Genomic DNA, 11,880 nt, shown 5'->3' with positions numbered 1-11,880 from the left:
AATTCCCAGCAACCACATGGCGGCTCACAACCATCCACAATGAGATCTGGTGCCCTCTTCTGGCCTACAATTAGAACACCGTATAACTGTATACATAATAAACAAAAATCTAAGGGAAAAAAACCCAGCTTATCCATCTTTAGTTTATTTTAAATGTACTTTAAAGTTTGTCTTCGCCTATACGCAAATATTCCTCCCAGTCTGATCTTGTTAAACAGTCTCGTTTTGCAGCATAGACAAGCCTTGACCTTCAGATCCTTCCCATTCTCTTGCTAGGGTTATAGGCATGGGCCACCAAATTCTCAAAAGACTTCAGTGTCTCAGTAAGTGCTAAGCAAAGAGAGCTATGAACATGTTCTCGGCCTTCTGTACTTAGAAATGCTAGTGTTTTTGCACCCAGAAGTCAGTCAGTGGGCTTTTGTTTTTGTTAAGCTGGGGATCAACCCAGGGACTCCTGCACAACAAACGAGCACTTACTGCTGAACTACACTTCCAACCCCAAGCAATTAGAACTGATGAATTTATCACTAGTGAAGAAGCCTGCTTACTCGTAACCCCCAGCCTCTTTCACCCAACATTGGCAGCTTACCTGTACAACAGAATTCTTACTCTTTGCCTCAAGAAGGTACAGACCCCTGCTGAGAAAAGCAAATGCCCAGGGCAACTGATAACCCTTCCTTCAGGAACCTTACAATACCAACAACTAGAAGAACCACTATGCAAAAGGATTTTGCCACAGGAATCAAACAACCAAAATTGTAATAAAACAATCTCACAGCATTTATTGTCACCTGATAATAACATAAGGACCACTAAAACAACAGGAATAAATGTTTTGGACTATGCTCCCAACAGAAGACACCTTTAAGATCACTGCACTCCCTCTTCAACTTCTCAAGCTCCTGACGGTCTCTAGTTGGAAACACTTTGGAGCAGAGTAATATTATCTCCTTTCAGCATGATCCGACCTGGAAAGAATGAAAGCTGTTAATTACCAGACACACAGCCAGTCACCTTTCAGCATCAGACTTCTGTTTTAAACAGTATTTTGAGATTTATAACGCTCACAAAAAGGTATGTGACCAGTTTCAAGTGCCCATATTTTGAAAGCCTCTCTGCCAGGTCTACTGGCACATATGCACCTTTTCTGTAAGAGCAGAATTAAAGCAGTACTGTTCTAAAGTTCTTACCGTCTACGTCAACTGAAGTCTTGAAGCAGTATCTCCCAAAATTAAATTCATAAAAGTTTTTAAATGAGGTGTCTGTCAAATTTGGAAAATGTAGTGTATTTCAATCCTATCTCCGAAACTGTCAATAAGTTATGAAGTCCACCTGCTGGGGGAAGACACTGTATGCCCCCCGCAATCCCAGCACTTAGAGGCTAAGGTAGGACGCAGGTCTAAGGACAGCCTGGGCTATAGAACAAGAGCACCTCAAAAGCAAACAACACTATCATTCCTTAGACTGTTTTCCATCTATTCAGTTTAAGTCCAAAACAATCATTAGGGTTCAAGAAAGAGAGTATCTGAACCTTACCATGGATAAATGATTCAGTGAGCACTATTAACAAAAGATAAAACACTCAGTATCATCCCTTGATTAAGATTCCTTCTTGTTACCTGGCTTTTTAAACTCTCTTCTGTGTCAAGCACTGAGTCAGCTACTGAGCTTACTGAGTCAGACAGGACATGACTCGTGCACTTACTGAGCATCTAGTCTTACACAGAGGCAGTGGTAAAACAGTAAGTGTATCACTACAAATTCACCACACCACACCACACCCCATCTCCTCCCATTTCAAGGAAAACCAAAATAAATTTTGGGTTTTTTTTTTTTTGTTATTTTGGTTTTTTTTGAGACAAGGTTTCTCTGTAGCTTTGGGGCCTGTCCTGGAACTAGCTCTACTAGACCAGGCTGGCCTCGAACTCACAGAGATCTGCCTGCCTCTGCCTCCTGAGTGCTAGGATTAAAGGTGTGTGCCACAGCTGCTTGGCTAAATTCTGGGTATCTTAGAGAAAGGTATATTTGATCTGAGTTCTGAAGACACAGGAAACAATGTATGTAAATGTAACCTGAAATGTAACCCTAAAACACAATCAGGAAAATGAAGCAAAGTTAAGGCCAGCCTGAGCTAAACAGGGAGCTCTACCTCAAACAGAAAGCAGGGCAAATGTGCAGGTGTAAAGAACTGAACAAAGACAAGCATGGTGAGTACTCAGAAAATGGGACAGCAGGTCACAAGATGAGTGAAGACATGGCCTGATCTGGTTTCCGCAAAAACAAAATTTGTCCTTTCATAGGAAAAATAGAAAGGCAACGAAGAATTTCTTTTCCTTTTTTTTTTTTTTTTTTAAAAAAAAATGTTTCTTGAGATAGGGCTTCTCTGTGTAGCCCTAGTTGTTCTGGAACTACTCTACAGATCAGGCTGGCCTTGAACTCAGAGACCCACTTGCCTCTGCCTCAGAACGCTGGGATCGAAGCTAAAACTGCGTACTACCACCACCCAGCTGGCAATGAAGAATTTCAAGCAAAAGTTAATAAAGTTAGCACAGAGTTTCAAAAAGGAAACTGTTAGTAAGGTGGCAAACACCAAACCCACGCTAAACAGTGTGTATGAAGAAAGTGAATTTGCCTTCTGATATGATGAACAGGTTCAGAGAAGAGGTTTGGACTAGACACACGAATATGGTAATCAGTGCATAGATTAGTAACTGAAACTGTGATATTATTAAGTACCTAGGGAAAAAGTCAAAGGAGAGCTGGAACCCAGCCTCAAACATTTAATGGCCGGGTGGAAAAGGATAAATATACCGAAGCCTGAAAAGAAATAACCAGAGATGAATTAGAAATACTCATGAACTATGTCACAGACCCAAGGGATCAAATTTTAAGGAAACAGTCAACTGTGAAATCTGCTCAGTGTTAAACATAAGTGAACACCAGTAATGACCAAAAGATTTAACTTTAACATCATTAGTTGGACATGGCGGCAAATGCCTATGATCCTAGTACTGGGGAGACGGAGGCAGGCAAGTCAGGAGTTCCGTGTCATTCTTAGCAAGACTAAGAGTATTCTGGGTTACATGAGATCCTACCAATAAACAAAACAAAAACAAAGGAGTGGGTAAAGGAATAAGTAGCAGAAGATGACTTCAAAAGCAACTGTGCAAATTTAAACTAAATTTAAACACAAATTCAGCTTCAAGTCATTCAAGTCTGGTAGCTAACTCGAGAGAAATCTGTAAAGCCAACTGTATTCTTACCCAATTGTTTCCTTGACTTTGTTTTAGAGTGAATCTCTTCTGCATCATCTAATACGAGGTTCATGTACTCATCAAAGCCCTGGAAGTCAATTGACAAGTCATTTCAAGTAAACAACACACAACCATTCTAAAGAATAATTAGATTCAGAAATGAGTTACCTTTAGAAGTTTATCCCTTCACTGATCTTTCAGCTCAGACACTAAAGATATACTTATTAATCTATTTGTATTCTTTCAAAGGTTTTTAATTTTTTATTATGTGTATGTGTTTATTTGTGGGTGGATGTACGCACAGAATGCAGGTGCCCCAGGAGGCAGAGGCACTGGATCCATTCACTGGAAGTACAGGCGGTTGAGTGCCATCAAATGTGTGTACTGGGGACTGAACTTGATCCTCTGGAGGAAATGCTTTTATCTGCTGAGCCATCAAATAGCCTCTTATTTTTGAGATAGCATTTCATGTGGCCTATGTTTGCCTCAAACTTCCTATGTAACCAAGGACAGTCTCAAACTCCCGAGCCTCTCATCTCTCTCTACTCCAAATGCTGAGATTACAGGTGTGTGCCACCAGGCCTTGTCAAATGTGACATGCACAATTCTTGGGGTATTTAAAAAAAATAATTTTTGGGTGGTGGTACTGCTGCTGAGAACTCAGGGACTCCCACACATGTTAGGGAAGTGGCTTACCAATGAGGCGCATCTCTAGCCTGCTTGTCTTAAATAGCAAAGAAAGCTAGGATGGGATCCCAAGTGCTTCTTCAATCTACTGAACTTAAACATTCACTAGATACGCTAGGCAGATACTCTATCTTTTTATAACCTGCCCAATCCAGTATGTGCGTTCATACACATATACACACGGACTACCGCCTGCCACTGCTCTCTCCTGTTCTCACAAGCACTGCTTCCACAAATTATTAAGCTTGTCTTCCAACTGGTAAGAGATCACTGATGGACACTATCTACATAAAATAACAAAGTACGCCAACAACACTCCCAGAAGGGTTTATTTTTCCTCCAAAGCAGTCAGCAGTTTGGAGGCGGGGGAGGGGGTACCAGGGAGAGACTTCAATTGATAAAGTACTCGCAATTACAAGGAAATGAGCTTGGGTTCCTAGCACTTACAAATAAAGCAGGGCACAGTGGCCTAGACCTGCACATAGTGCTGGAAAGACACATGAGGATTTCTGGGGTTTGCTGGCCAACTAGTCTTGTCAAACCCATGAGTTCCAAGCTCAGTGAGGGATCTTGTCACAAAAAAGAAAAGATGGAGAACAATAGAAGAGACCCAATGTCTACCTCTTGCAGACACACACATGAATATGAACATCCACGCTTCCTGCCACAAACAAGAAGTATTACTGGGGTTGAACATGGCCTAGTGCAAGCCTGTAAATCTCAGGAGGCTGAGAAAGGATTGTAAATTGAAGGCCTCCCCTGGCTACACAGCAATACCATTCCTCAAGAATAAACAAAGACAGGGTCCAAGAGACAGTTCACAGTTAAGAGCACTGGCTGTTCTTCCTGAGGACTCGGTTCAGTTTCCAGCACCACATGGCAGCTCACCACTGTCTTTAACTCCAGCTTCTGAGGATCGGGCATCCTCACACAAACACATGCAGGTAAACACCATTGCGCATAAAAATAAATCTTTTAAAAAAATAAAAACAAGAATTCCCACGGCTATTAATTTCAACACTTAGGAGGCTCAGACAAAAGGATTTCCAAGCAGAGTCTTCTGCCACACACAAAGAATCCAAAGGCCAGGAAATGGCACGGTAGTTAAGAGATGGCATAAGAGCACTTGCTGGTCTTGCAGAGGACCCAGGCTTGGTTCCCAGCACCATGTGACTCAAAACCACCCATTTTCTGACCTGTGTGGGTGGGCACACAAACACACATACACAAGCACACACACAAGACACTCATAAAACAAATCTAAATCCTGAGTTTGATCCCAGGAACCACCAAAATAACAATAAAAGCATAAGCCCAACCAAGCAAACAACAAGCACACTGCTAAGGTATCCTGTTCTTGTGCCTCATTTAACCCTACTAGATCTGGAGGCATTGCCCACCCCCCTCGGATTTTGATCTGATTGTTTCCTTGCCTCACAAACTAAGTTCTTCTTTTTTAAAGATTTACTTATTATTACGTATACAGTGTTCTGCCTGCATGACAAAAGAGGACACTAGATCTCATTACAGATGCTGTGACCCACCATGTGGTTGCTGGGAATTGTAGCCAGTGCTCTTAACCTTTGAGCCATCTCGCCAGCCCCCAAAGTTCTTGAAAAGTTTAATTCTCCCTTTAAGTTCTTTTAAGAAAAGAACTATCAGGGTCTGGAGAGGTGGCTCAGGGACCGGAGTTCAACTGCCAGCAACCATGTGGCAGCCCACAACTGTAGCTCCAGTTCCGGGGGTCCAACACACTCACACAGACACACATGCAGGCAAAACACCAATGCACATACAACAAATAAATCTTAAAAAGAAAGAAGCCATCTAAACCTAACAACTAAAGCAAGGCTAAATAATGTGGGCCCTGAAGATTCTTCCTTGGGTTGGGTCCTTGACTTCCTGTATATTGCTCTAGCTGGCCATTTCCCAAGATGTCTTTTTCTAATAAACTGAGAAAAGCGGCCTGGGTACTCACAATAATACAACCTTCTATCCGCATATTCACTTGCTCATACAGCCAGACCTGAATCCGAGACCTCTGAAATAAAAATAAGAATGTTTTTAGAAATCCACACACGCCCGCACCATTACTTTGATTTCATAGTGAATGACTTATAGAAAGGTTCCAATGAATATAAGGCAAACACTGTAAGTCAGTAGTCTACATCTAAGAGCTGGTATCTCGGTTAACTTGCTGAGAAACATTTTTATTTAATAAATGCTCGGACAGGGCCGTTCAAACTAATTTTCCTACATTCTCAAGACTTTATCACTGCTCCCAGCATCAATACATTTACAGTTAAACTTGTTCACAACATGGCACACACACACACAAGAAAGTTTCTATCTACCAAGACCTTAAGCAAAATCGAGATTCAAAATCGTGAGAATGTCGCCCCCTCCCTTGTCAATTTTCCTTGTCACACGTCTAACCTCAATTCCAGCGATTAAAAATGACACAGGCTTAAAACGATTTTTTATCTTTGTTGTAACATTCTAAAATTAACACTGTTAAAAGTCTCTCCTAAGGGGCATTTGCCACTCACTCCTCTGTCTCTAACTTTTCCTTTTTTAGGTTTACTTTCTTCATTTTGAAGTTCAGCTAAGGGAAAAACAATATTCAAATGGCACTGTCAAGTTTACCAACAGATCATGTGAGTGATTTAGTTCTTGCAGAGAGTAACGGAATTGAATGCTCGTTGAGTGAGGCACAGACGTACACCATCTTATTAATTGCGCTTTCCCGGCAGCCTTATTCTCAACGGTGGTTCCCCCCCCCCCCGGGTTTTTTTTTTTTTTAAGTCTACAGCACAGGATCAGGGATGCTGGTACAAATGGCCAAAGAAGCGCAACTTTCATTTCAGTGACCTTAAGAAGACAGTTAACAAATAACTTACGTACGTTTTGCAAGTATCTGAAGATGAGGTTCTGCACCGCGGCGATCAAGGAAAAGAACTGCAGACAGTAGAGACTCTGCTCCCGCCCTCACCTGATTCTCCAGCGCCCCAACACCAGGCCCGGCCGCACCCGCAAACACTAGTGACCACCTAGAAACTCAGAAGGCACCCACTCCCTCCCCCCGCCCTCGTTTCTCCAAAGTTCTCCCTGGTGGCCCGCCCCGCACGGGCCGCCCGAGCCCGCCTCCCGCAGCCCTTCAACTCCGCGCGCTTTCCCGCCGCCTCGGCCGCCCCGGGGCCTCACGGGAAGAGCGGCCCGCAATGGGCTCCCCTGCTCCCCGCCCGTGGGGACGCTCACGGCGTCTATGGACCCAAAGTCCAGAGTTCACACGCAGCGTAGGATACGATGGGCTGCACCATCACTTTCTGCACCTTCTGGCCCTGGCCGCGGTACGCCATGGTGGAAGTCACAAAGACCGCACGAACAGGAAGGCCTCCTCAGACAGCGACTTCCGGAAGACCGACCTGGAAACGGAAGTGCATGTAGTCATAGGCAACCGGAGCCGCTCCTGGGAAACGCCTCTCTAGGCACGAGGCGCCTTTTTTCTATGCTTATTACCTCCGCAGGCTGTCCTCCAAGGTTGGTCCTCCCGCGCCGCCTGGTGGAAGGCTGGGGGCGCACAGGGCTTCGGCCAGGCGCCTGCGCAACAGTTGGCTTGCTTCTGCTTAGGGACTATTTTGAGAGCTGTTCTGAAGTTAGGCTTGATAGCTGCGCAGTGAGGAGCATCTTATCCAACACCATCTGCAGACCTCCCTTATTCATTCTGGATTGTCATGCCCGAAGCAATGGTGTCGCTGTGGTTTATGCCAATAACAGATTCAAGTCTCATCACCTTTATACAGTTACTGTTGGTGGCAGCTGAAGATGGCAATCTCTTCTAGCTTGAAAGTGCTCAAATAGGCTTGCTGGGCTCAGATCCCTCTTTGAGTTGTGCGACTAATGTTAGGACTCAACATCTCTGATTCGCTCTCCTCTGAAGTGAAAATTAATTAATTTGTTTGTTTCAAGACAGGGTTTCTCTGTGTAGTCTTGACTGTCCTGGAACTCGCTCTTGTCTACACCAAGGCTGGCCTCGAACTCATAGACTTCTGCTTGCCTGTCTCCCGCGTGTTGGAATTATAGGCACGCGCCTGTATAAAATGCCTGGAGACTTAAACGTACCTTCTGCAGGACTGAAAACTCAAGGAGGTAATAATGCACACGGGTTCTTGAACTATATTAGATTTGCCGGGGCTGGAGAGATGGCTCAGAGGTTAAGAGAACTGACTGCTGTTCTGGAGGTCCTGAGTTCAATTCCCAGCAACCACATGATGGCTCACACCCATCTATAATGAGATCTGGTGCCCAGAACCCTATATACATAATAAATAAATTAAAAAAAAGATTTGCCGGCACCAGTAATCTCAGCTCATGGAAGTTTAAGGTCATCTGCTAAATAGTGTGTTCCAGATCAATATAAGCTACAAGAGCCCTTGTTTCAAAAACAAACAAAAAACAAAAACAAAATGAAACAAGCCACACAGGGTTAAAACTGATAAATTTGAGATAAATTGGAAATGTAAGTCAAAACATGTTTGCTGGGCGATGGTGGCACACACCTTTAATTCCAGCACATCGGAGGGAGAGGCAGGCAGATCTCTGAGTGTTCGAGGCCAATGTAGTATACAAAGAGAGTTCTAGGACAGCCAGGGCTGTTAGACAGAGAAACCCTATCTCAAAAAAAAAAAAAAAAACCCACATGCATTTCGTAGGGACAAAGAGCCAGCCAAAGAAATCCACCCCATCTGTGAAACCAAAGCCAGTGAGAAAGAAACACACCCTAGCTCTGAGACCCAAGCCAGTGAAAGAAATCTTTAGCCCTGAACCCAGAACCAAAGAAATGCACCCCGACTCTGAAACCAGAGCCAAAGAAACACACTTTGATCCTAGAATCAGAGTCAGTAAAAGAAATATGCCCTGGCCCTGAAATTAGAGCCCAAGGCTAAAAATGGCCAGTGAAAAAAACACACTTTGGTCCTGAAACCAGAGCCAAATCTGCCCTGACCAACAAAACAGAAAGCCAACCAGTCCCTGTGTAGAGAAACCAACCAATCCCTGAGCAGAAAACCAACCAATCCCTGAGCACAAGGTCTAGCCAATCTGAGCTCAAGGAACTGAAATCTGACCAATTACCACCCAGGAAATCTTTTCCCTGGAAAAACTCCACCCCTAAGAAGCCCTATAAAAGCCCTGCACCTGTTCGGTTTGCTGCTGCCTTTTCCACTCTGGACAGGCAGACACTCTGCTGGACTCTTCCCCCAAATAAATCTCTTGAATAAGGTTTATGTGAAGACCTTTTTCCTGAATGGAGCAGAGAAGTAACAACTTCTCTCCGGAGCTGGGGTGGAGAAGAGCAGAACAGGGCTGGCAAAGCAGAGCTGTTACACTCTGGGGGACCAGAGCCAAAGGGAAGCCCTCTCCTGCTGGAGCAGGGCTGTTGCACTGGGGAAGGCTTTCCCTAGAGCAGCGCTGTAAACTGCTATGCTTACTGTGGCCTGTGCTGATCCTTGACTCCCAGTTGCCAGAATCCGTTTCCATCCGAGCTGTACCACTTAGCATCCATTCCTTGGCCCCGCTGCTAGGATCCTTTTCCATCCAAGCCACAGTGCTTACACATTTTTTTTCTTTTTTGTTTTTAGAGACAAGGTTTCTCGTAGCTTTGGAGCCTGACCTGAAACTCTTGTAGACCACGCTGGACTCAAACTCACAGAAATCCACCTGCCTCTGCCTCCCAAGTGCTGGAATTAAAGGCATATGCCACCACCACCCAGTGCTTACACATTTATTACATACACTTATGGCCCTGGGGAAATGACTCAGTAGGCCCCAAATCCAATCACCTACTCAAAAGCTGGACACAGGCAGTGTGTGCCTGTGATTTCAGAACAGGAGGGCGCCCGGGTATGCTGTCTGGCTAGTCCAGCTTAACTGTCAAGTCCTGGGTTCAGGGAGAGAGAGAGACTGTCTCCAAAACTGAAGAGTAATTGGGGACAACTGATGACATGCTCTGGCCTCTCATGCACATGTATACTTGTGCGTATATACAAACGTGCACACACAATAATATTTATGTATGTATGTATGTATATATGTATGTATTTATTTATTTTTGGTTTTTAGAGACAGGATTTCTCTGTGGCTTTGGAGCCTGTCCTGGAACTAGCTCTTGTAGACCAGGCTGGCCTCGAACTCACAGAGATCTGCCTGCCTCTGCCTCCCAAGTGTTTAAAAGCATGCTCCACCACCGCCTGGCTTACAATAATGTTTAAAATATATCCTGGTCCACTCAACACCATCGCTTGGCGTCACCCAGAGCCGCAGCTGCTCCACATTACCAGAGAATAACTAGAGTGGTTTACCAGGGAAAAGATCAAAATTCAGAATGCAGAGTGTGTTTTGAATTCATACTGCCTTCACACCATCTTTAGGCTCAATGACTTCAGCCTAATTTCAGGAGCTGTCTGGATGTGTGGACAGGTTAAAACTTGGTCTCTGTTAAAGCCTGTCCATCCCTGAATAACACAACAAGCAAGAAAAGGGGTTAATTAATTGTGCCTGTGTTGCCTGCTCAGTTCTGTTCTGGCGTGGCTTTTGGCTTGGGTCAAATTTTACTTAATGGGAATGTTCACTTTCTTTTTTCTTTTCCTTTCCTTTTTTTTTTTTTTTTTTGTTTTCAAGACATGGTTCCTCTGTTTAACAGCCCTGGCTGCACTGGAACTCACTTCATAGACCAGCTGGTCTCAAACTCACAGAGATCCGCCTGCCACTGCCTCCCAAGTGCTAGGATTAAAGGCGTGCACTACCACTGTCCAGCTGGAATATTCACTTTCTAATAAGGAAGCTCAGAACTGAAGCTGAGGAATTTGGAAGGTGTCTAAGGGGACCGGTTTCTCATGGATACCACTTAGGTCAAATAGCAGAATCAAAATGCACTTAGCTGGGGTCTTCTTCAGATAGGAATAGCAGGAACACCAATCTTATAAGAGTATTATGATGAAAAAAAAAAGACATGGTCTCATTCTGTAGCCACAGCTGTCCTGGAACTCAATCTGTAGACCAGGCTGGCCTGAACTCACAGAGATTCTCCTGCCTCTGCCTTCCATGCTGGGAAGAAGCTAGTTGTAAGCTACAAAAAGAAACATTTTTTTTTAAACATGGGATGATTATTTCTTTAAAAAGAATGTATCACACTCCAAACTATAGCTGAATATTGTTTGTGTTTTAATAAATAAAGCTTGCCTGAAGATCAGAGGGCAAAGCAGTCATACTAGTCAGCCAAACAGACGAGGGAGTGGTGGTACACACCTTTAATCCCAGGACTCGGGAGACAGAGGCAGGAGAGCTGTGGCTGGGTGGAGAGAGGGGTATAAAGGGGAAGAGACAGGAATTCTTGGAGTGTGGAGTCTGAGGATTCGTGGAGACAGGATCTCACCTAAGTCTGAAGATTTGGTAGAGGTAAAAAGTCTCTCTAGTGGTTGGCTGCTTTGCTTTTCTGATCTTCAAGATGAACCCCGATATCTGTCTCTGGGTTTTTTATTACTCGCGCTACACAAACATGAGAAGAGGCCATGTGCAGAGATGGATTTACTGACTTCAAAGACAGCCTAGAGAGAATACACGTATACCCACACCGTCTGAAATGCAGATCTCCTGCTCCTTGCTTTTGAATTCTCTGATTTTTAAACGTTGGTGAGTTGAATCCTAAAAACAATCCTTTGACTATACAACTCAGCGGAAATGTTGTATGATTTTTCTTAAAAAAGATGATTTTGCAGGTCCAACAAGATGGCTCTGCAGGTAAAGGCACTTGCCATGCAAACCTGGTGACCTGAGTTAAAGTCCTGGACTCTGTGTAAAGGTGGAAGGAAAGAACTAACGCCTGAAAGTTGTCCTCTGACCTCTACACACGCATCATGCATTTATTTTTTTTAAATTTATT

At 44.0% G+C, this 11,880-nt stretch overlaps 1 protein-coding gene across 1 annotated transcript; it reads right to left on the bottom strand.

Annotated features, from left to right (window-relative positions):
• Positions 1–756: 756 nt before the first annotated feature.
• Snrpe (small nuclear ribonucleoprotein polypeptide E) lies at positions 757–7,369 on the bottom strand. Its single transcript, XM_050147834.1, has 5 exons — positions 7,247–7,369; positions 6,846–6,872; positions 5,920–5,982; positions 3,264–3,342; positions 757–968 (listed from the first exon to the last, which is right to left on the bottom strand). The coding sequence occupies exons 1-5, from the start codon at positions 7,298–7,300 to the stop codon at positions 913–915; spliced, it is 279 nt and encodes a 92-aa protein (XP_050003791.1). The 5' UTR covers positions 7,301–7,369; the 3' UTR covers positions 757–912.
• Positions 7,370–11,880: the final 4,511 nt, after the last annotated feature.

The sequence above is a fragment of the Alexandromys fortis genome, unplaced genomic scaffold (assembly GCF_014885135.2).
Source record: "Alexandromys fortis isolate MF-2015 unplaced genomic scaffold, M_Fortis_MF-2015_v1.1 scaffold_58, whole genome shotgun sequence".
Lineage (NCBI taxonomy): Eukaryota > Metazoa > Chordata > Mammalia > Rodentia > Cricetidae > Alexandromys > Alexandromys fortis.
Note: the sequence above shows the minus strand (reverse complement) of the source record. Positions and strands in the feature narration are given on the sequence as shown.

What these genes read in the sequence shown, in the direction of transcription:
- Snrpe (XM_050147834.1), bottom strand. Translation starts at nt 7,300, where the DNA reads ATGGCGTACCGCGGCCAGGGCCAGAAGGTGCAGAAAGTGATGGTGCAG. An exon ending in AAGTGATGGTGCAGCCCATC is followed by an intron (nt 6,873 to 7,246) that starts GTATCCTACGCT and finishes GCCGCGGTGCAG; the next exon opens with AACCTCATCTTCAGATACTT. An exon ending in AAAGTCAAGGAAACAATTGG is followed by an intron (nt 969 to 3,263) that starts GTAAGAATACAG and finishes CATTCTTTCCAG; the next exon opens with GTCGGATCATGCTGAAAGGA.